This window comes from Mobula birostris, chromosome 22 (assembly GCF_030028105.1).
Source record: "Mobula birostris isolate sMobBir1 chromosome 22, sMobBir1.hap1, whole genome shotgun sequence".
NCBI classification, from domain to species: Eukaryota; Metazoa; Chordata; class Chondrichthyes; order Myliobatiformes; family Myliobatidae; genus Mobula; species Mobula birostris.
The window spans coordinates 20,834,745-20,857,290 of NC_092391.1; the positions used below are offsets into that span (position 1 = coordinate 20,834,745).

At 39.2% G+C, this 22,546-nt stretch overlaps 2 protein-coding genes across 6 annotated transcripts in view; one reads left to right on the forward strand and one right to left on the reverse strand.

Annotated features, from left to right (window-relative positions):
• Positions 1–9,533, forward strand: part of kcnt1b (potassium sodium-activated channel subfamily T member 1b) — a 416,707-nt gene extending 407,174 nt beyond the window's left edge. For all 5 annotated transcript variants that reach the window (XM_072240265.1, XM_072240261.1, XM_072240263.1 and 2 more), the window contains 2 exons: positions 3,093–3,177; positions 6,740–9,533. In XM_072240265.1, the coding sequence (XP_072096366.1) occupies positions 3,093–3,177; positions 6,740–6,857 (203 nt within the window). In that variant the 3' untranslated portion in view covers positions 6,858–9,533. The remainder of the gene's footprint in view (positions 1–3,092; positions 3,178–6,739) is intronic.
• Positions 9,520–21,247, reverse strand: LOC140186241 (uncharacterized). The gene is made up of 5 exons (XM_072240266.1): positions 21,134–21,247; positions 19,318–19,440; positions 18,275–19,126; positions 17,142–17,597; positions 9,520–16,605 (listed from the first exon to the last, which is right to left on the reverse strand). Exons 1-5 carry the CDS (start codon positions 21,198–21,200, stop codon positions 14,690–14,692), a joined length of 3,414 nt encoding a protein of 1,137 aa, XP_072096367.1. The 5' UTR covers positions 21,201–21,247; the 3' UTR covers positions 9,520–14,689.
• Positions 21,248–22,546: the final 1,299 nt, after the last annotated feature.

Sequence of the window (22,546 nt, forward strand, 5' to 3'; positions counted from 1 at the left end):
CAAAATATAATTATTTAAATCAGATGCTCAACAGCACTACAGTTTCTAAAATTAGTCTAGATTGTCTGCTGTGTGAAGTTCAATCCAATGTTGAATTCACTAATAAAGAGCATTCTTTATGTAATACTTAACTAATAGCTTCAGAATAATTCAAAACAATTTGAAAGTACCGTTGTAAATTAAGTTATTTCTAAAATAAAGTACTTGCCAGAAAAGCCTGGATCTTGAACCCCATCTTTTGAAAACTGGAGACCTACAGTGCTAGTGCTCTAGAAGAGAATAAGAATTATTAACACAGTAGAATGTAAAATAAACCTCAATATTTGAACTCCATATTTTTAATAAAGGCTACAATATTCTTATTAATCTGACATTTAAGATGATTTGTTTACATGTTTTGCCTTTGGTTTTCATAAGCAATTACTGTTTAAGTAAGCTAATAAATAAATAATGCCCCTCTCACAATCCTTTTACATGATGAAAGAGCTTGATAAATTGCATTTACTTTTTAGATTACTTGCTAAAAGACCCTTGTCCTGTCCATGTATCCTTAGGATATTTTGATTTTTATGATTAATCACATAGTGAATGTGAAAGCAGAGCATAAAAATTCTGTGCTTATATTTTAAATTAATTCATGAATTATTTATGTTACAGGATTTATTAATAATAGTAAAAATACAATATATAAATAAATGTAATTATAGGTGGATGTAGTAGCCCAAGGGAAATTTTCTGCATAGTCTAAAGTAATGCTGTTTTGAAAAGTCTTTAAATGCCAATGTTTTTGTTATTTTCCATTGAAGACAGTATGTTCAGCATGCTGTCAGAAAAAGATAATAGAATAAATTTTGTCCATAACACTTCCATGCACATGTTCCCAATGGAAAAGAAACAAACTGGGAAATAGCAAAATTCTTTGCAGGTAGGGATATTCTGTGGCTTTGCAATCATTTGTCATCTAATTTTACAAGTTCTTGTTCTCATTAAAACAGCATAGTTCATTACGTAGTTCAAATGTCAGAACAGATCACTGATACAAATCTAGGTCGGCGAATATGTGGCACTTGCTGAAACAATAATATAAAACACATACAAGCAGACACACAGATTTCACTTGAGAATGTAATTTTGACTGGCAGCACGCAGTTAGTTTTACTCAGGAGGGATGTTTAGATGTTCTTACACTTGGTTAGTATGTGGAAATCTAGCCTCCTGATGTGCTGCAGTCAAATTCATCTCTGTACAGCTGGAGGGTATACAACTTATTTTTGTGAAGTAAACTAATAATTTGGCCTTTTTATGCTTTTATGCATCAGAGAAATGGCAAGTCCCTTCTGTGATACCCATCTAATTTCCACCAGTTTCAGAGAAAATGAACACAATTTCCATCCCTCCATACAGAACACTGAAAAGCATAAAATCTAATGGCTTCTTATCTGTCTGCATGAGTGACCACCATGAACTGTGAGGGTCAGTCTAAGTGAAATTAATTTCTTAATGTTCACGTCATGCTATTGCACAATTCATAACTTTGGTGTCGGCAGCATAGTTCCAAAGTGATTTCATTGTGTGATAACTTTTTATAACACACCTGAAAATTCTATTTATCTTCTGTTTTAATTCTAAAGTAGTGAATGATTCTCAATCAATAAATGGGACATACAAGTCCAAAAAGATCTGGAATTATTCAAATAAGTATTATGAAGTTTGCCATGCATTTGAGTCTTTTATCAATGGAGGGAAAATGTGAGCACAGGAGGTGTGTTATAAATTTCTGTTCACAAATGTATTCATGTTAATCTCTTTGAGATGTTCATTTAATATGTATTATAACAAAATGCATCTTGTACTGCAGTTGAGTCCTTATAAAACATAACTATTGCCCATTTGCACTTCAGGATTTGTATGAGCTCCATGGCTGATTTCAGCAGCTAATTTTCTTGCCAATGCAATGCAGGTTAATTGGGTAGGGGAAAGTTATCAAAGCGTACCAGCTATATGGTTACATACACTGATGGATTGACAGTGCTTTAGAGGTAAATATGTTGTGATTAACATTTGTGTGATGGTAGTGAGTGGGGAACAATTAGTGCATGGGTCAAGTATGATTTTACCAGGAGTCAACTGTAGTCCTTTTGTTGTATTTAAAGTTGATGGATAACACTTACTAAACAAATTTTACAAGTTTTGTAGATGTTTGTGAATTGTCTTCTGTTTTGATATATTGAGGAATGCTATTTTCAATCATGATTCAGGGGTCCTTGTTCAGAGAGTTGTTTGAGTGGGAAACTTCTAACTAAAGGGCACAAGATTTTGGCCAATCACAGTGCAAGATCATTTTTGCTGTCATTAAATAACTGTGGATAACAGTGTATAGTGGAGTAAGAACTCATTATCCAGTTGCTTGGTGCACATCAGTTGTGTGGAAGCATTTGTACCTTGATTTCTCCACTGTTCTCATTCTTGTTGTCTTAAACTCTGAGTCAAAAAACCTGAGTAGCATCCACAGACTGCAGAAAAAAATACTTCAGCAAGGAATGGCTTGTCTCTTGCCAGTTCTAAGTGCTGTTTGTTTGTATAACCCTCCCACAATCTGTTTCCAATAATGTCATTGGCACCAAATGTATGGAGGTGAGTAAAACCTGATATTATTACGGCCATTTAGTTTTTGTAAAAAGTATCCTCCCAGGTTTAATTTGTATGTAATGCTTTTTATTAAATCAAAACCAATTATTTTTCATCTCACATTTTGCAATTTACAATTTTTTTCATCTCAAACCTTGGGAGAGGCTTTTATTCTGTGCTGCGCTGGGTGGATTAAGTGTGCATTGGCTATTGGGCATTCATGTGCAATGTGGAGCAGCTGGGAGATGGGTCTCCAAAATCTCAACGCGGAAAGAGGTTGATAGCCAGCCACATGGTGGCAGCTGTTGGTAATAGTTGAGTAATGGTTCTACAAATAGAAAATCATGAGCATAGCCTTGGGAGTGGATTCTCAGGATATTCTGGACACAATCTAATTTTTGTTGAAAGGACTTTCTGTCTTCAATTATCAAATATTTTTATCTGATTCTAATTTTTTTCTTCAGATGAGATGAATGATCATCAGAATACATTATCGTATGTTCTGATTAACCCTCCACCTGACACTCGACTGGAGCTGAACGATATTGTGTATGTACCTCGATATTGTGACCATTTTATCAGATGGTGCGGGTGGTGTTATTAACAATGGAGCTGGTTAATAAGGAAAATGATTTTTCTGCATAACTCCAATAAGTTCCCAATGGGCAGTTAACTGTTCATGCCATAACAGTAGAATTTCTTAATTTCAGTTTGTTTTAAGATTCTTGGAAAAGTACTTGCATTAATATTGCATCTCTCTTATTTCTTTCATGTATTTTATAGCTAATGGCAGACTGTTGAAAGGTTGCAAAGGTTATCTGTTGCAGCACACTCAAAATGCTGGGGGATCTCAGCAGGTCAGGCAGCATCTATGGAAATGAATAAACAGTTGATGTTTTGGGCCGAGACTTTTCATCAGGATTGGAAAAGAAGGGAGAAGATGCCAGAATAAAAAGGTGGGGGCGGTGGGGAAGGAGGCTTGCTGGAAGGTGATAGGTGAAGCCAGATGGATAGGAAAGGTAAAAGGTTGGAGAAGAAGAAATCTGATGGGAGAGGAGAGAGGACTGTAGGGGAAAGGGAAGGAGGAGAGGACCCAGGAGGATGTGATAGGCAGGAGAGGAGAGGTAAAAGGCCAAAGTGGGGAATAGAGTGGAGGGGGAGGGAAGACTCCTTTTTTTCCAGAAGGAGAAATTGATATTCATGCCATCAGGTTGGAGGCTATATAGAAGGAATATAAAGTGTTGGTCCTCCAACCTGAGGAAATGGGAATCAGAATTCAAATGTTTGGCAGCAGGGAAGGTCCACTTGTGGCGGATGGAGCGGAGGTGCTGGACGAGGCAGTCCCCAATTTACGATGGGTCTCACCAGTGTAGAGGAGGCTGCATCAGAAGCACTGGACACCATAGACAACCCCAGAAGATTCACAGGTGAAGTGTTGCCTCGCCTGTCTGGGGCCCTGAATGGAGGTGAGGGAGGAGGTGAATAGGAGGGTGTAGCACTTGGGCTGCTTGCAGGGATAAGTGCCGGGACGGTGATTAGTGGGAAGGGAGCAATCCCTGCGGAATGTCCGGGGGGAGGAGGGAGGTAAAGATTTATTTAGTGGTAGGATCCCTTTGGAGATGCCACAAGTTGCATTGGGTAATATGTTGGATGCAGAGCCTCATGGGGTGGTAAGTAAAGACAAGAGTAACTCTATCACTATTAAGACAGCGGGAAGATGGGGTGAGCATGGATATTAGGGAAATGGAGGAGATGCGGGTAAGGGCAGCATCAGTAGTGGGGGGAGGGAAACACCATTCATTGAGGAAGGAGGATGTCTCAGATGTCCTGGAAAGGAAAGCTGCATCTAGGGAACAATTGTGGTGGAGGTGAAGGAACTGAGAAAAGGGAATAGCATTTTTACAGGAGACAGCATGGGAAGAGGTATAGACAAGATAACTCTGGAAATCGGTAGGTTTGTAAAAGATATCGGTTGACAGTTTGTCTCCGGAAATGGAGAAAGGGGAGGGAGGTGTCAGAAATGAACCAAGTGAATTTAAGGACAGGTTGGCAGCTAGAAGCAAAGTTGATGAAATTGATGAGCTCAGCATGGATGCATGATGCAGTGCCAATGCAGTCGATAGTGTAACAGAGGAAGAGTTGAGAGGTATTACCAGGGAAGGCTTGGAACATGGACTATTCTATGTAGCCAACAAAGAGCAGGCATAGCTGGGGCAGGTTATCTGTTGTAGAGATGTTGGCTGAAGGATAAATGTTGGCCAGAACAGCCCTTGTCTTCTTTGGAAAAAGTCCAGTGAGATTTTAAATCTGCATTGAAGGAACACGCAACACCTTGCCCCAAAGACAGCAGCACTGACAATACAGAATTGTCATCCTAAGTTTTTGTGCTTGTCCCTGAAGAATGACTTTCAGTCAACAAGTTTCTCATTTAGAGGCATGTGCATTTAATTGCCACTGCTTAGTTAATTAGTCTGATCTTTGCTTTAGCACTGATTATTCTGGCCACCCTGAAGTGGAAGAACATTATAAGGCCTGACTGGATATATTATTAAGTAAAAACAAAATTAGCAGTGTTTTAAAAATATTGGCAGTATTTTGTTTGGGAAAATTGTTCAGTTGTAATCAAATTTTCCATTTATATGGTTTTCATAAGTCTTGAAAATGTTTGGAAATTTTGTGACACTTAATAGATAAATGTAACAGCAAAATTATAATAGGCCCAGAAACAATAGTGACCACCTATACTGTAGATATTAGTGGAAAGATGAGTGTTGTCCAGGATAGCCGTTTGAATAATGCTAGAAAATGTCTTAGATTCGCCTGAATGGATATGTGATAGATTGTGTATCCCAAACAAGGGCAACCTTCAATAATGCAGAACACCCTCAATACTGAATAGACTAAAAGCTTAGTTGGTGAAATGGAGCTTGTATGCAAAATCACTATTAAATTGCAATAAACTTAGTCAGAAGATAGCTGCTCCATTAATTCTTTACCCTGGTAATGGAATCAAATCTGAAGCAGACAATTCAAAATGAAGACTTTAGAAATAAGATAGAAACTCAAATTTATTCACATAGATAATTATTTAATGGGATGTTAGAAATGAAGATTATTCAAGCAAATATTTTAAAAATTCAATTTAAAAACTTTTAAAGGTTTAAAATACGTTTAGCTAGACAAAAGAGAAAAATATCAAAAATGGACAGTTTCATCAAAAGCTTTGGCTAGCTCAGTACTGTGAATATGACAGTTCTAAAGTTTTACAAATATTCATAAATTTAAAAAAATAAAACCATATTGGAAATACTCAGGAGATTGGGTTAATGTTTCAGGTTAGTAAAACAGATGGAAATAGGGGAAGGATGAGGAGAACCAAAGAGAATGTCTGTGATGTGGTGGAGATTGGGAGGAGACTGATGGCACAGATTGGTATTGACTAGGAGAGGGTACAGAAGAATTGTTAATGATAAATGCATTGTTCAGATAAGCAGAGGGAGAACAGGAGAGAAAAGAAACCTGATAGAACTTTGAAATAACAGAAATAGCAGTTACTGATAACTTGAAGTAAGATTATTGGTAGAACCCAACAGAGCAAGTAATATCTGTGGAAAAGAATAAAACTACCCCAGTAGTTTCCAGTACCGGAACTTTTGTTTACATTCATTGTTTTTTTTCTATTCCGTGCTCCTTTTCTGTTAGTGTAAACACACTTCCATCCTAACTTTTCCCAGTTCTAATGAAAGGTCAAGGACTTGAAATATTAACTCTGTTTCTGCCTGGAGATGTTGCCTGATCTGCTGAGAATCTCCATCATTTTCTGTTTTTACTTCTAAGGGTTTAAGGATCATTTCTGCCTGAGACAACTATCTGCAACTGTGGTAAACAGATAGTCCAACAATTTGGGAAAGTAGTTCCACTGAGTTTGTGTTAAGAAACATGTAGTTCTGACACATCTAAATAACTTAATAAATGCTACAGGTCTATTGGTTAATCACATTGAAAAAGATGGTTTATTAGCTTTTCTAAACTAATCTTGAGACGGAAGGTCTCAATACCTTGTATTAAAGCATTTTGCTGTTGCTAACTGGACTATTATACATTTGACTAGGTACCTGATACGCCCAGATCCACTGGCCAATGTTCAGCCTGGTTCCAACAGCCTGAAAAGCAAATCGTGTAGGTTGTTCCCTTCCAATGAGAAGGCAAGGAATGAAACAGAACTATGAATGGTGGATCCCCAGCAACTCCAATTTATAAGACTCTACTTTGATTTTTACAAAAGTGACAACATACTGTTTAGGCACAGAAGATGATCACACTGATACCTTGAAACATAACTGCTCTGTTTGTCTTAAGGAATCGGAAGTTTTGCATTATCAGACACAAGCCAGTTTACAAATTGAAATACATCACTAATGTTACTCTCATCAGACCCTGAAACACAACCAGGTTTAATGGAACTGTGCCAGTTGAATATCAGCATTGACTCAAGCTAAAGCAACATATGACGAGAAAGTTTACTTGATATATTATGCATAGCTTCAGGTCTAGACAGTGGACTAATTTTGTATATTTTTGTACCATGTATAATGGGACATGCTGTTTATTTATTTACATTCAACCTACTTGGGACAAGTGGTCGCATATCAATTATGAGTGTGCAGACTTCGTTGGTACTTTCTACCAAATAATATCTATGAATCAAATGCGTACACAGGTTTGGCATGAATTTTCCATTGTCCAGTTGCCGAAGTTGCTGTGTCGAGTTAATTCAAAAGGATCCTTTGGTGCCAAAGGGACAAATGCTTTAAAGATCTTTTTCTACTCGTATCAGCTTGGACAGTTGTTATATGCTGTATTCAGGAGGAATTTGACCTCAGCTACATTTTGTGTAGTTAGCAATTTCTCATCGCTGGCTTGAGTGGAAAGTGGTACCTTCAATCCAACTGAGCATGGAACTAGCCAATCATTTACTTGCCAACAAGAAATAATACCCCATGGATAAAAATGTGGAAAAGAATATCAGGACAAATGCACTGGAGAAAATCAGTCCAGATATCATCAGCCGATATTCATCTGGAACTATTTGTATTATTAATAATTTTAACAGATGGGGTTGTAATGGAGGGTGGGCATTTTCATGTTTGTATTGCAAACTGTTGTGATAGTTACAGTTCACCTGAATTTTATTTATTTTGTTCTAAGATTATCACATGTCATTATCAAATTACAAAAGAGTGGCAAAGATACAAGTATTGGTCTCCAGCTGTACAAAGTTTTAAAGATATCTGCACATTGCTCTTTGTGTAGAGGAAAACCCGGAGGTAGTGAACATTTAAACAAAAAAAAAGAAAACCCTGCAATAGAAGACAATAATGCTGTATCTTGATACTGTAATAGATGTTGGCTCTGAAACTTCACAATAACATGCATAGTTTCTTCTCACCATATCCAAAGTCAAGAATGCTGGATTTGGACGATTGATGGAAACTACACTAGTTTATTGTGTAGTCAATAAGCTAATTTGGTGGGGGGGTTTTTTGCCTTATTGAACAGATAGTATGGTACATCCAGTTACTGAAACATATCAAACCTCCAAATTCTGCAACAAGTTTATCAATTGTCCCTCACGTGTCTCGGGATTGCAAGGCAAGGAAGATGTGGTCCACAATACCTCCTTGTTTGTCATAATTATGACACCTGGTCTTCACACTCACCCTCCATCAAAACTCCAGGCCACATCCCATGGTACTCCAGATGCAGGTCTGTTTAGTTACAAGTTGCACATAAGCTGTGGAACTTTCAAGTTTCTGAGGACATTGAAACAACTTTACAACCTGGGCGTATCTGCCCCAGCCACAGTATGAATATTAAACAGTGTACCAAAGGGGTGCTTGCAAACAAGCTGCATCTGATCATGTCTTAAACCAACCATGGCAACAACTATGAAGGTATATTTTCAAAAAATAGCAAAGCGCTTTTGCAGAGACCAGAAAATAATTCTTGTGTGAGTTTTTTGATAATTTTTTGTGCCCACTTGATCAGTGGTGCTTTGGCATTGCATTACATCAACTAGTTTACTCAAACTAGTAAACAGAATTGAGATGATGCAGAGTAGAAATGAAGATTCAGTGTAAGAATTTAGAACAAAACACTGCCAAATTCTAACCTAGTATAGTATGTATTCACTCTGAAAAGTGCCAGTCTACATATATACAAACCAACTTAAGACACCAATTTAAAAACCTGCATGCGTTTAGTATGTGGGCATCAGCAATTATGACTTACCAAAAATGACACCAATCACTTTGTTTCACAACTCAGTACAGCAAGTCATTGTAGATGCGCCTAGACCTCATTCTGATCCAGTGTCTAAAGTCATCCTCCTCCCCTGACAACTACATAACCGCACCTCCTAAGCCTGAAGCCTGGCCTTTCTGCTGAATGAATATGTTGCAACAGATGCACTTGATTGATGTTCTTGCATGTATTACAGTAAATCTAATAAAGTAGATTGTTTGGTTGCATTCACCCATTCACCTCGATCCTCACATTTGGACTGACAACATGTCATCTTGGGGGGAAGGGGATAAAAGTTCTTTTTAAATGCATATGTATATGGCATGCCATTTAAAACAGGTGTTATTATAAGCTAACTGTGTCTTTTTGGCCATGTATTTTGACAGTACGATGGAATTTGATACCCCTTGCCTGTGATCTTCCAGTACACTTCCCATTTTTCCACAGTTGCGACTAATATGATAATAAAGAATTCTTTTGACTTTTTTCTTGTACCTCTCTACTGTAATATATTGTTTTGAACGAGAAGTGTCACAATTTTATACTGTTTAATGAATTGTCCATGAATGTGATCATTTAAAATAAATTGCTGCATGCAGCCAATAATTGACTTTCAATAACTGTGATCTTTATGGAAAAATTAAAAATAATGGATATGCCAGAAAGCAAAATACAAACAAAATGTACAGCAAGCCTGGTGGTAAATGTGGTGACTGAGATGAGGTTAACATCATGTGTAATCTTTCATTCAAACAGCTGACAATGGTTGAACATAAGATGCAGCCCTGAGGAAGTGCTATAGTGTTGTTCTTGGGCTAAAATAATTGGCTTCAAATAATTACAAGTGCCTGGTTTTGCATTAGATATGCCTCTATCTAGTGGAGTGTATTTTGCTTCTAATTCTTTCACTTCAGTTTTATTGGTCTTGTGATGGTTACTGTTACCTGTGATACTTGGCTCTTTGGTTAAACTGTTTGGACTGAACTGATAATAGTCCTGGGAGAACCCAAAGTGGCCATCAGTATCTGAAGGTGCGTTTCTTGATAACATGATTAATGACAACTTCGATAACTAAAACGAATGATCTGGCATGCCTTGCAGTTCTCCACACTGAACCCGATTGCTATGCTTCAGCAATACCTCTGCTCTCTTCACCATCACTGAGGATGGGGATATTCAGTGAACCTTCCCACTTGTTTAACCGTCTGATGTATTTATGGGTGGATGTGTCAGGATTACAGATCATTATCATAAACCAAGACGGAGTTTGGGATGAGACTTAAGAGAGCTAAAAGGAGATGTGAGATGGCGTTGGTGAGCAAGATAAAGGAAAACTAAGGTGTTCGGTACATGCATAAAAAATAGGGCGGTGACTCAGGGGAGGTAGAACTTCTGGGGGATAAAAGGGAAAACACGCCTAGAAGTCTTTAATGAATACTTTGTTTCAGTGCTTAACAGGGAGAGGGACTTTGATGAATGTGAGGTCAGCATAGAACAGACGAATGTGTTGGAGCATGTTGAGGATCAGAAAGAGGCAGTGAGGGAGCTTCCGAAAAACATTAAGATAAATAAATCCCTGAGGCCAGATGGGACATACCCAGATAGCTGGAAAATGAGCAAAGAAATTGTTTCAGCATGGACAATGATCTTTAGGTACTCCCAGGTCACAGGAGTAGGATTGGAGGGTGACAAATGTTGTTCAAGAAAGGTAATGGGTTCAGTCCTGAGAATTATAGACCCATGAGTTTTATGCCAGTGGTTGACAAACTAATGGAAAGAATTCTTGGAGACAGATTTACAAGCATTTGGAGAAGCACAGTCTTATTAGAGAGAGTCAGCATGGCTTTATGAGGAGCAGGTTATGCCTTCATGACCTGATGAGTATTATAGGGAGGTGAAAAAACAAATTGATGATAGTAGATAATTGTATGTGGTGTTTATGAATTTTATAAGGTATTTGACAGTGTTCCCCATGGTAGGCTCATCCAGAAAGTCATGAAGCATGGGATTCATGGAAACAAGGCTACGTGGATTCAGAATTGGTTTGCCCACAAAAGGCAGAGAGTGGTAATATATGGAGTGTATTTTTCCAGGAGGTCAGTCACCAGTGGTGTTCTGCAAGGATCTGCCTGGGACCCCAACTCTTTATGATTTGTATAAATGACTTGGATGAGGAAGTGGAAGGATGGGTTAGTAAGTTTGCAGATGATACGAAGGTTGGCGGTGTTGTGGGTAGTGGAGAAGTTTAGCATAGGTCACGTGATATAGACGAGATGCACTGCTGGGCAGAGAAATAGACAATAGGTGCAGGAGTAGGCCATTCGGCCCTTTGAGCCAGCACCTCCATTCACTGTGATCATGGCTGATCATCCACAATCAGTACCCCGTTCCTGCCTTCTTCCCATATCCCTAGACTCTGCTATCATTAAGAGCTCTATCTAACTCTTTCTTGAAAGCATCCAAAGCTTCTGAGGCAGAGCATTCCACAGATCCACAACGCTCTGGGTGAAAAAGTTTTTCCTCAACTCTGTTCTAAATGGCCTACCCCTTATTCTCAAATTGTGGCCTCTGGTCCTGAACTCCCCCAACATCGGGAACATGTTTCCTGACTCTAGCGTGTCCAATCCCTTAATAATCTTACATGTTTCAATCAGATCCCCTCTCATCCTTCTAAATTCCAGTGTATACAAGCCCAGTTACTCCAGTCTTTCAACATATGACAGTCCCACCATCCCAGGAATTAACCTCGTGAACCTCTGCTGCACTCCCTCAATAGTAAGAATATCCTTCCTCAAATTTGGAGACCAAAACTGTACACAGTACTCCAGGTGTGGTCTCACCAGGGCCCTGTACAACTGCAGAAGGACCTCTTTGCTCCTATACTCAATTTTCCTTGTTATGAAGACCAACATGCCATTAGCTTTCTTCACTGCCTGCTGTACTTGCATGCTTACTTTCAGTGAATGATGATGAAGGGCACCTAGATCTCGTTGTACGTCCCTTTTTCCTAACTTGACACTATTCAAATAGTAAACTGCCTTCCTGTTCTTGCCACCAAAGTGGATAACCTTACATTTATCCACATTAAACTGCATCTACCCATTCACCCAACCTGTCCAAGTCATCCTGCATTATCACAACATCCTCCGCATATTTCACACTGCCTCCCAGCTTTGTGTCATCTGCAGATGACACCACAGCAAACATCTGAACATGACAGATGTTCAGTCCAAAAAAGTGTGAAGTGATATACTGTGAGAGATTGAATTTGAAGGAAGGATTTATAGCATTGTGGAGAAACAGAGGGTCTTAAGGTTTAAGTCCAGATATCCATCAAAGTTGCAAAGACGTTTTTTTGGTAGTTTTGAGGAAATAGGCTTCAATAGAAGAAATAAAAGCATAGACTATTTCCTTTTAGGAGAGAAAATTCAAAAATCTGAAGTGCAAAGGGACTTGTGAGTCCTTGCACAGGATTCCCTAAAGGTCAACTTGTAGGTTGAGTTGGTGATGAGGAAGTTAGCATTCGTTTTGAGAGGACTAGAATATAAAAGCAGGGATGTAATGTTGAAACTTTATAAAGCACTGGTGAGGTCTCACTTTGGGAGTATTGTGAACAGTTTGGGGCCCCTTATCTCAATGGATGCGCTAACATTGGAGAGGGTTCAAAGGAGGTTCACAAAAATTATTACAGGATTGAAAGGCTTGTCACATAAGGAACTTTTGATGGCTCTGGCCCTCTGCTCACTGGAATTCAGAAGAATGAGGGATGATCTCAATGAAACCTAGCAAATGTTGAAAGGCCTCAATAGAGTGGATTTGGAGAGGATGTTTCCTATGGTGAGGTGTCTAAGACCAGAGGACACAACCTCAGAATAGAGGCGTGTCCTTTTGAATGGAGATGAGGAAGAACTTCTTTAGCCAGAGTGGTGAATCTATGGAACTTGTTGCCATGAGCGGCTGTGGCAGCTGTCGTTGGGTATATTTAAGGCAGAGGTTGATAGATTGATTAGTCATGGCATTAAAGGATATGGAGAGAAGGCAGGAGATTGGGGCTGAGAGGGATAATGGATCAGCCATGATGAAATTGTGGACCAGACCAGACTCGATGGGCCAAATGGCCTAATTCTGCTCTTATATCTTATGGTCTGATAGTAATTGGTATGTTGACCTCCATTAGTAGGGTGGCTGAGTTCAAGAGCCATGAAGTAATGTAACAGCTCTATAAAACTCTTTCTAGACTACACTTTGAGTATTATGTTCATTTCTGGTCACCTCATAGGAAAGATATGGAAGCTAAAGAAGACGTAGAGGAGATTTCCCTGGATTAGATAACATGTCTCATGAGGAAAAGGTGAGCCAGCTTGGTCTTTCTTCTTTGGGGTGAAGGAGAATGAGGATAGAGGTGTTGAATATAATGAGAGGCACAGAGAGTGTGGATAACCAGTTTATTTTAGCAACGGTGACAACAGGCAATACCAGATGACATCCTTTTAAGGTGATTGGACAAAATCATAGGGGAGCCATCAGAGGCAGATTTTTCTTTCAGAGAGAGTAGTAGGTGCCTGGAATTCACAGCCAGGTTGGTGGTAGAATCTGATACAATAGGCACAGTAAATAAACTCTTAGATAGACATACAGATATAAGAAAAATGGAGGGTTATGGGGTGTGTAGGAGGGAAGGGTTAGGTTGATCGTGGTGTAAGTTTATATAGGTCCATACAATATCGTGGGTCAGAGGGCCTGTGCTATAATTCATTAATTTCGTTCTAATTCATTGGATAATGAAATCACTTGCTCTATCTAGTGTGTGATGCCTTTGCTGTCTTGTGATAGCATGAGATTGGCACTTCATGCATCTGGTACTGCTGAAACACTGCTCTTCTACACTTCGTATATAAGGGTTGGCCATGATTTTTGGTATGTTTGGATATATGTAAGGGTAGTGGACTGTGGTGAAATACACACAGTATTGTGCTGCTATTACTGATCATTATCTCACAAATGCCCAGTTTTGAGCTGCAAGAGCTATTATGAATAGACAGGGTTGTAATTCCACACACCACCATGAACAGTTATAAGAGAGGAACAATTTTGTTTCCAAGCACACTCTGCAATTTTCACACTTTCAACTCTTTTTGGGGACAGATGTGTCACTGATAGATGGGTAGATCCATGAGAATGAAGTCAAGTTGATTTTCCCATTTGTTCTCTTTCTAATTATGTTCTTCTAGATGTAGTCAACAAAGCTACTGATGGCAGCATCCCACGGTTGGCATTGCAGTTTCTTATCCAAAGCATATTCAAAGGTTCTTCCAAATGGTGTTCCTCTGAGATTACTGATGTGTCAGCTGTGATATGACAGGAGCTATAACTTGCAGGTGATTTTCTTATGATTCATTCAAATAAGAGTTAATGGGATCAATGTTGAGGACCCCTAGGGTCACTGCTTTCTGACTGTACCTTAGCATGTAACCACCTTGAGCAGGTTTGTTCAATTAGTGGATGATGATAGAAGACAAACTATCCTGATTCTGAGAGAATGTCAGTTGTTGTTTGATACATTCATGAAATTACTTCATTGGTTACACTTCTCTACTGATGGAAATCTCACAAAGATAATTGAATGAAAGGTTTCCTTGGACGGGAAGAGTGCACTCATCTTTATACAGTCCATAATTGAGCATTAAAACATGCAAAGTTTATGAATAATCTTACCAAATTAAGTTTGTTAATTTACTGGTGAATTTGTGACTTTTATTCAAAAAAATGCTGTTTGCTTGAGATTATGAAATAAGTTAATAACTGTTAATTCATCATCAGCTAAAAGCTCTTTTTGCATGGGTGGATGAAGCTTGGGTGAATGGACATCCTTCCAGTCTCTGATATCAGTGACTTCCTCATGCTCAGTGCATGTCTGATTGTCAGCTGGTCTGCTAAAGCTCATTTCACGGTGAAAATGTGGTATTGGGTTTAAATCAAGTCCTTCAGGTACAACAGTTTGAATTTGTTTCCCAAGTTTATATCCAAATTCTCTTTTATAATACCACCGACTATACAATGAACTTAAGTGAGTCAATTCAAGTGCGGGACCAGAAGATTCAGATTGCTGTACAGATTTAATATTTTTGACTGTGGTGAGTGGAAACAAAACATTGTGGAGATGAGGCTTACCCCTGCTCACCTCCATGTCAAAAAGTGGTTCCTCTTGCAATGCTTTATTCTGAACTTTTGCTAATGAAGGTGGAAATTGTGTTTCATCGATTAATTTAAAAACTGATTTGTATATTTTCTTGGAATGGTTTGTATTGCCAAAATGTTCTTTATAACGATCAGAGTCCGTCCTTTCTCTTGCATCATTTTTATTCAATAATTTCTGTGAATGTCTAATGACTGGATATTGAATGTATCCCTCTAGCTCCAAGTTGGATTTCCCATCTATTGAGGCTATGTTTCTGGAAAATCTTTTTTTTTGCAAGGATGTCACAGATCTATTAGTCCATTTCTCCACAGCCAGATTATTCTCCTTGTCTGTTATTCTGGTGCTTGATTGTTTAGGTGTACTGGTGTTTGAAGTGAACTTTTGTGAGTGGTTTATTTCAGAATGTTCTGAAGCTGAATCAACTGTTGTGGTACTTTGACTCCAATTCTGTTGACTTTGTACACTCCATGCAAATAACCTGCTGAAAGATGTACTAGCTGATCCAGATTGGCTCACTTTATCTTCTATAACATTGCTGGCTGCTATATCATTATATACCATTCCAGCAGAACTACCTCCTAATAATATAGATTCTTTTGGGAGGTTATTATTTAACTCAAGTCTGTCTCCATCAAACAACTGACTGGTACCACTGAAAGCTGGATCGTCTCTGCAAAGTGTTTCTATTTCATTAAACTTATGTTCTGACATATTTATTGCAAACTTTTGCTTGCAAGGAGAATGGTGTCTTGTAAGCTCTTGCTCATCGAGTGGGGTGGCATTTGCTGCGATCATAAATGATATATTATTCTTTGCCATTTTAGCAGATTCACTGAAGTCTGCATCAGGTACTGGCTTGGGTTGATTTGTGAACCGAGAGCTTTCACTATGATCGTGTAAACTGGGATTTTGAGAGGCGTTTGATCTTAGTTGATCATAATGATGACTAGCCTGCTGATGTGAAGTTTCAGAAAATGCATGATAATTGGCTGTTAGACAGGTGGGAGGCTGCAGACTAATGTTTGGAACATTCTGAATGTTTCTGGATAATATCTCTCGATGGTCAGGCAGTTTATCTTTGAGTTTTCCATCCATCTCCAATAACTGCAAGGTATCAATTTTAGGTTCATTTGAAGACTTGGATGCTTGAAAAGTCGTTCCCTCTTCCTCTGACACATTAGTTTTGCATGGAATATCATCCTGTAATTTCTCTTGAGGTTTGCATTTAGAGTTACTTTGCAAAAAAGTTTGTAATTTCATGTGAGTTTGAATATCCCCAGGCAGCAAATGTGGAACTGCCACATTAGACATTTCCTTGCACATGCTGGGCAAATCTTGCACAGATGCTGAGATGGTATTAGGTGCTGTCTTAACATTCAGTGATTGAAGGGTTCTTAAAGAGATCAGTTCGTCTTTTTTTGTTAACTGCAGGTTGTGAAATGAGCTGCTGGTGGCTGAACATATTGATTTTTTCTCTGCAGAAGTAGAAAAAGAAGCATTAATGTAGGTAACCTGATTTTATTTAGAGATACAGCGTGGAAGAGACCCTTCCAGCCACACCACCCAGCAATCCCCCAATTTTGTCACGGGACAATTTACAGTGCCCAATTAACCTACGTGGTATGTCTTTGGACTGTGGGAGGAAAATGGAGGACCTGGAGAAAATCACTGCATTCCAGTTGGAGGACATACAAACTCCTTACAGAGGATAGTGGTATTAAACTTGGATACCTTGAGCCGTAATAGCATTGTGCTAACCACTACACTACCATACCACCCATCTGACTGACAAAGAGCAAACTGATATCTAGACTTCTGCGAAATAACAGAGAAGACAATGAGAAGTGGAAGTGTAGTAAATTCTGATCTTGGGTTTGATATTATTGAAAAGCTCTATAAAGGATAAACATTCAGACATTATAAGGATGACTCTTGCAAAGCTGATGAAAAATCAGTTATCAAAGTCCACCTGCAAGTCTAACAAGTTAGAAAATCCTTCAAAATTTCAAACCTCTTTCAGTGCTTTCCTGGCTCCCTGTTTTTCCTTCATTGATGACCTCACTGTTTAGACTTGCAGTCCTTTCATTTTTTGTGTGTGCAATATTAGCTGCATGAAGAGAACTGGGTGTTGTTTTACAAGGTTGCATTCTCTTGCTCTTCTCTATGTTATTTTCCCTCTTCCTGGCAGTCCATGATTCTGTAGAAGTCTTTAAGAGTTCATCCCTTTGTTCTACTTGGTTATCCTTAGTGTTTTGCAACACATTGATAGTCTGATGTGAAGTAATCATGGAAACACCCTTCAGCTTGCTGGCATCCAATTCTATCAGTGCTTCATTTGATCTTCTTGTTTCTAATTTCCCTTCTGCCTCATTGTTGTGAATCTTGAGACTCCTCATGGTTCCCGTTCGCCAGGATCTTCTACCCAGGCAGGCAGCTAGACAGATGGCACCCACCAGTAAAACCCCCCCTGAAAAGGAAAGATTACAAAATCCAGGATTATTTTGAAATGAAAACATTTCATCTTGAACTGTAGAAAATACTTCATCTGTGGCCCAATCAGTGGCAAATTGATCTGCAGAAAATAATCCAAACCCTGGCCCAGTAAAATCCCTTCAAGACAGTCTCTATTTATGTCCAAATTTTGGACTTCAAAATGTAGAATTATTATTTCTGTCTGGAACATTTTAAGCGGAAAAGGATAATGCAGTCTTCCAAAACAAAAACAATTGTTTGAGACCCAAGTTGAGAAGTTGCCTGAAGCGCAATTTCATTTTCGTTTTTTTTTTAAATTTTATTGATATACAGTGTGGAATAGGCCATTCCAGCCCTTAAAGCCACATCACCCAGCAATCCATCAATTTAATTCTAGCCTAATCAAGGGACAACTTACAATGACCAATTAACCTACCAACCAGTAGGTCTGTGGACTGTGGGAGGAAAACGGAGCACCCAGAGCAAACCCACGTGGTCACAGGGAGAACATATAAACTCTATAGGCAGCGGCACGAATTGAACCCGGGTCACTAGTACTGGCATTGTGCTAACCACTACGCTACCTTGCAGGAGCCAATTAACCAACCACCCTTGGGACTTGGGGCTGCAGAATTATATCTTTAAAAGAAATAGAAAATATAATAATCTCACCAATAAATCCATAAACCGCAGCTTGAGCATTAAGGACAGGAATGATGTGCAAGGCTGGGGTTTCCAGTACCGGGGACGTGGATGAGCAATAACTGTAACCTGGATTCAGGATGAGTTTTCCTTTCACTGACTCTGGGCTCCCACAGACCAGGCTTCCTGGATCCTGCACAGCATCCCTCCATGAAATGAGCAACATCTCCAACTGGCAGCTGCAGTCCCAGGGGTTGCCTTGCAGTTGTATCTTCTGCAATGATGCAGGCACCTCGGCCAATGCCACCAGCTGATTGTCATTTATAAAGAGGTGGTTCAGCCTTTGCAATGGTTTAAACGCATCCTTGGAAATGAAAAGGAGCTTATTGTTGGATAAATCCAAGCTGGAGAGGGCATTCAGGCCAAAGAATGTGTCTGTGGATAGGTATTGGATGAGATTTGAGGATGCATTGAGTTTGTTCAGCAGACTCAGTGTTTGAAATACACGTGGTGGGAGATAGGAAATGTTATTGAGCTGAATATTTAATCTTTGGAGTGAAGGCAGCTCTGAGAACCACAGAGTATTGAGCACATCAAGCACATTTTGGAACAGATTGAGCTCCGTCAGATTTAAGAGGCCTGCAAAGCCTGAGCTATCGATGTCACAACTGAGTAGCCTATTTCTGGAGAGATCCAGTGTCTGTAGTCTGCTGTGGTTGCCCACTGGTGGAGCAAAGGCATGGCTGGAAATTGAGAGTCTGAAATCAGTGACGGACAGGTAGCGCAGTTTGGAGAAGTTCTGGAAAGCCCTTGGTTCAATTGTTGTGATTGATCCCCCCTGAAGCAGAATCATGGCCATGGACGTCGGTAAATCTGAAAATACTTATAGCAAGAGACAGCAGAATAAACAAATACATTGAATTTACAGTAGTCATTTAGTCCCACAGGCCGCTACTAATATTTATGTTCCTCCACCCTATTTCAGTTATCAAAATGTCCATTTAAATCACTCTCTCCCCCACCCCCATGAACTTGTCTAGTAAACTCTTAAGTGCAGTGGAAATCTCACTTACCTGCCTGTAGTGAAGGCACAGACTTACAGTTAGCCAGATCGTCACCACAGCTGCAGTAGCTGGGACAGGACTGTGCGGCAGCACGCAACAGCATAAGGGCGAGACACAGAAAGAACAAGTTACCTGTTGAGAGATTGAGCTGATTTTTTTTTTGGGATGAGGGAAGGAAACCTTCAACCAAAATAATTTACCCATAACATTCCCAAGATTATTTAATATGCTTTGCCCAACAAAGGTCCAGCAATTTCAATTTTCCATCTATCCTTTACCCAAACACTAACTCAAAAGCCGCAAGGTAATGTTGAAGCTCTATAAAATTCTGGTAGCACAGTAGCAAGGTGGTTAGTGCAATCCCATTACAGAGCCAGCTGTAAGATCAGTGTTCAATTCCCACCACTGTCTGTAAGGAGTTTGTATATTCTCCTGTGACCATGTGTGGGTTTCTTCCAGGTGCTCCAGTTTACTCTCACCTTCCAAAGGTGGCTAGGGTTAGTGAATTGTTGGCGCTGGAAGTGTAGTGAAACTTGCGGGTTGATTTGACCCAAACGATGCATTTCACTGTATTTTTTGATTATGTGTGACAAATAAAGCTAACTTTTATCTTGGGAGTTTTGTGTTTAGTTCCAGTCGTGTCATTATAGGGAAGTGCAGACGATATTTACGAGGATGCTGCCTGGATTAGACAGCATGTCTTATTAGGATAGGTTAAACTTTTCTCTTTGGAGTGAAGAGGATGAGGCGAATTGATAGAGGTATACAAGATGGTAAGAGGACAGAGTGGGCAGCCGGTGCCTTTTTCCCAGGGCAAAAATAGCTCATCTATCCAGTCTATACCCTCAATTTTACAGACAGCTACAAGGTCACCCATGAGCCTCCTACTTTCCAAGAAGAATAAGTCCAGACTGTCTATTCTCTGGTTAAATCTACAGCACTGGATAACACCATAACACTAACTGTGGTTTCCAGGTCTATAACTACAACATGACTATATATACTAAGTGGGACCTTGTCAAAAATGTTATTAATGCCATGGAAGCTACATCTTCCTCTCTGCCTTCAACAATTTTCTTAGTTACTGTGGAAATTTCTGTAGAGCCAATCATTGATAAAGAAGAAGATCACAAAAACAAACAGCTAAATTGGAGACCAAACTGCTATTTAGTCTAAAATTATTACCATCAGGTGCGAAAGTTCCTTGCATTACTTTTCAGATACCCAAGAATAATTGAAAACCGCAGCAAATCCTTCCACAAAAAGTAACTAAGACTCTAACAATCTTGAACACCAGCAAATGAAACCATCCTGCACATCATTAAAAATCTGTGACAGAGCAGGTAAGCTCTTAGTAAAACTTTGATAGTTTGGCATCCAGTTGTTTAGAAAACCTGACTATCCATAATCTAAACTGCACATTAATTCAGGGATCCAGAGAGCAAGTAGGATGCTGGGCCAGATGCAGAGCATCAGCGAGGGCTGAAGTTGGGATCAGGAATACGTATAGCTTTTCAGCCAGAACCAGGACCAGAGTGATTGTATGGTTAACCTCACTGGGTTCAGTGGAAGGATTATTATATGACCATGTTACATGTGAAAAATTGTATTAAAGGTCAAAAATATCTGCTAGTCCACCACTAAAGTTAGTGGAATTTTACTGCACCTGGTTAGGGAGGTTGTCAGAAAGCTGTACAAAAGGAATACTTTGATAACAGATTCTATAATCACTGTATAAGAGCAACCTTAAATAAAGGACAAAATCTTAGGAAAGCATAAATAGTAGAAATATATGGCATTGATTATGAAGATACATTACACTTACTTTTCATTGTTCTCAGTGTAGCAAGCCAATTTAGAAAATGGAGTCCCATCAGCACCTCCAAGACCATTTCAGGTCCGTTCCCACTTGAGGCTGCTCATCCCGTTGACTGTTGTTTGAGGGTAGGTCCCTGGGAATTTCAGTAACTGCAGAATTTATTCTCAAGCAGGTTCTGGTTCAGTGCGGATATTAATGAGCCATGTTAGAAAAGTATAAACATTAACTGAGCTGACAAGTCTCCACAGCTCCAGGGAGATGGGCAAGTATATGCATCAGGACATGCCCTAATATTTTTAACTGCTTTAGTTAATGAGTTCAATAACTGATTAAACCACAAGGAAACTTCTGAAAATTTTATAAGCATATAGCTCTTCCAGAGCAATGTCTAATTTCATTACAATTATGTTGTTCAGCTGCTGAAGTGAACCGTCCATTTAAGATGAAAACATAACTACTCCATACAGAGATCCAAGATAAATAACTAATCAATAAGCTCTACCTTTTAATGCCTGTTTTTTTTGCCTTTCCTCCATATCCCTTCAACTAGAAAAAGTTTCTCCTGTCCGATAATATCAATTTACTTTGCAGCCAGACCTACATGTTTTTATTTTGCTCGATTTACTTTTCAGCAATGTAGTTCAAATTCCCCTCCCGAGGGGAAAAAAAAGTTCTTCAACTGGCTTGTTCATCTGTCATTGTTTTAAACCCCTAAACCACAACCAAATCATTTGCATCTCTGCCACATTTCTCAGCAGTTCTAGACCTTAATGCCTTGAGGCTATACAAAAACTTATGAAGCACTTTGATGATATGGTGAACATGGCAAGTAACCAGTGATTAAGACTGAGCTAGTGGATATTAGAATCACTGGTAATATTAAAAGAGGAATTGATTTAAGTACTTGAAGGACAAAATGGCAGGGTGTGTAGATAGAGGGAGGTGTGGGACTAACACATTTGTTCTTTAAAAAGAGTAAGCACAAACAAATGGCCTCACTTTGTACTATTGTTCTCTGTATTGGTCTTACGTAGGTTGTGCTGTATTGGGCTTAACACCCATTGCTTAGCTGGAGGACTGGATTGGATGGAGATGGGGAGAGGAAGTTGGCGGGAGAGAAGGTGATGCTGAGTGGTCAGCATATTCAATTAAAGTCATGTGGGAATTATTATTTTTCTGGAGTTTGCTTTGGAGTAATATTGATTCCTGGGAAATTATCAATGCTAAACCCGTGGCCTTTTTTATCATTTTACAAACTATAAACACAAGTGTTAGCAAGCAATTACAACTGGAAGGTACATTTTAGCCCAATCCAATTATATCCTTCCCCATATATTGTATATAGACAAATGATCACAGGAATTGCAGCTTATTTTCTTAACATCCAATGTCAAAATTATGCTTAAAGTACAGCCATGG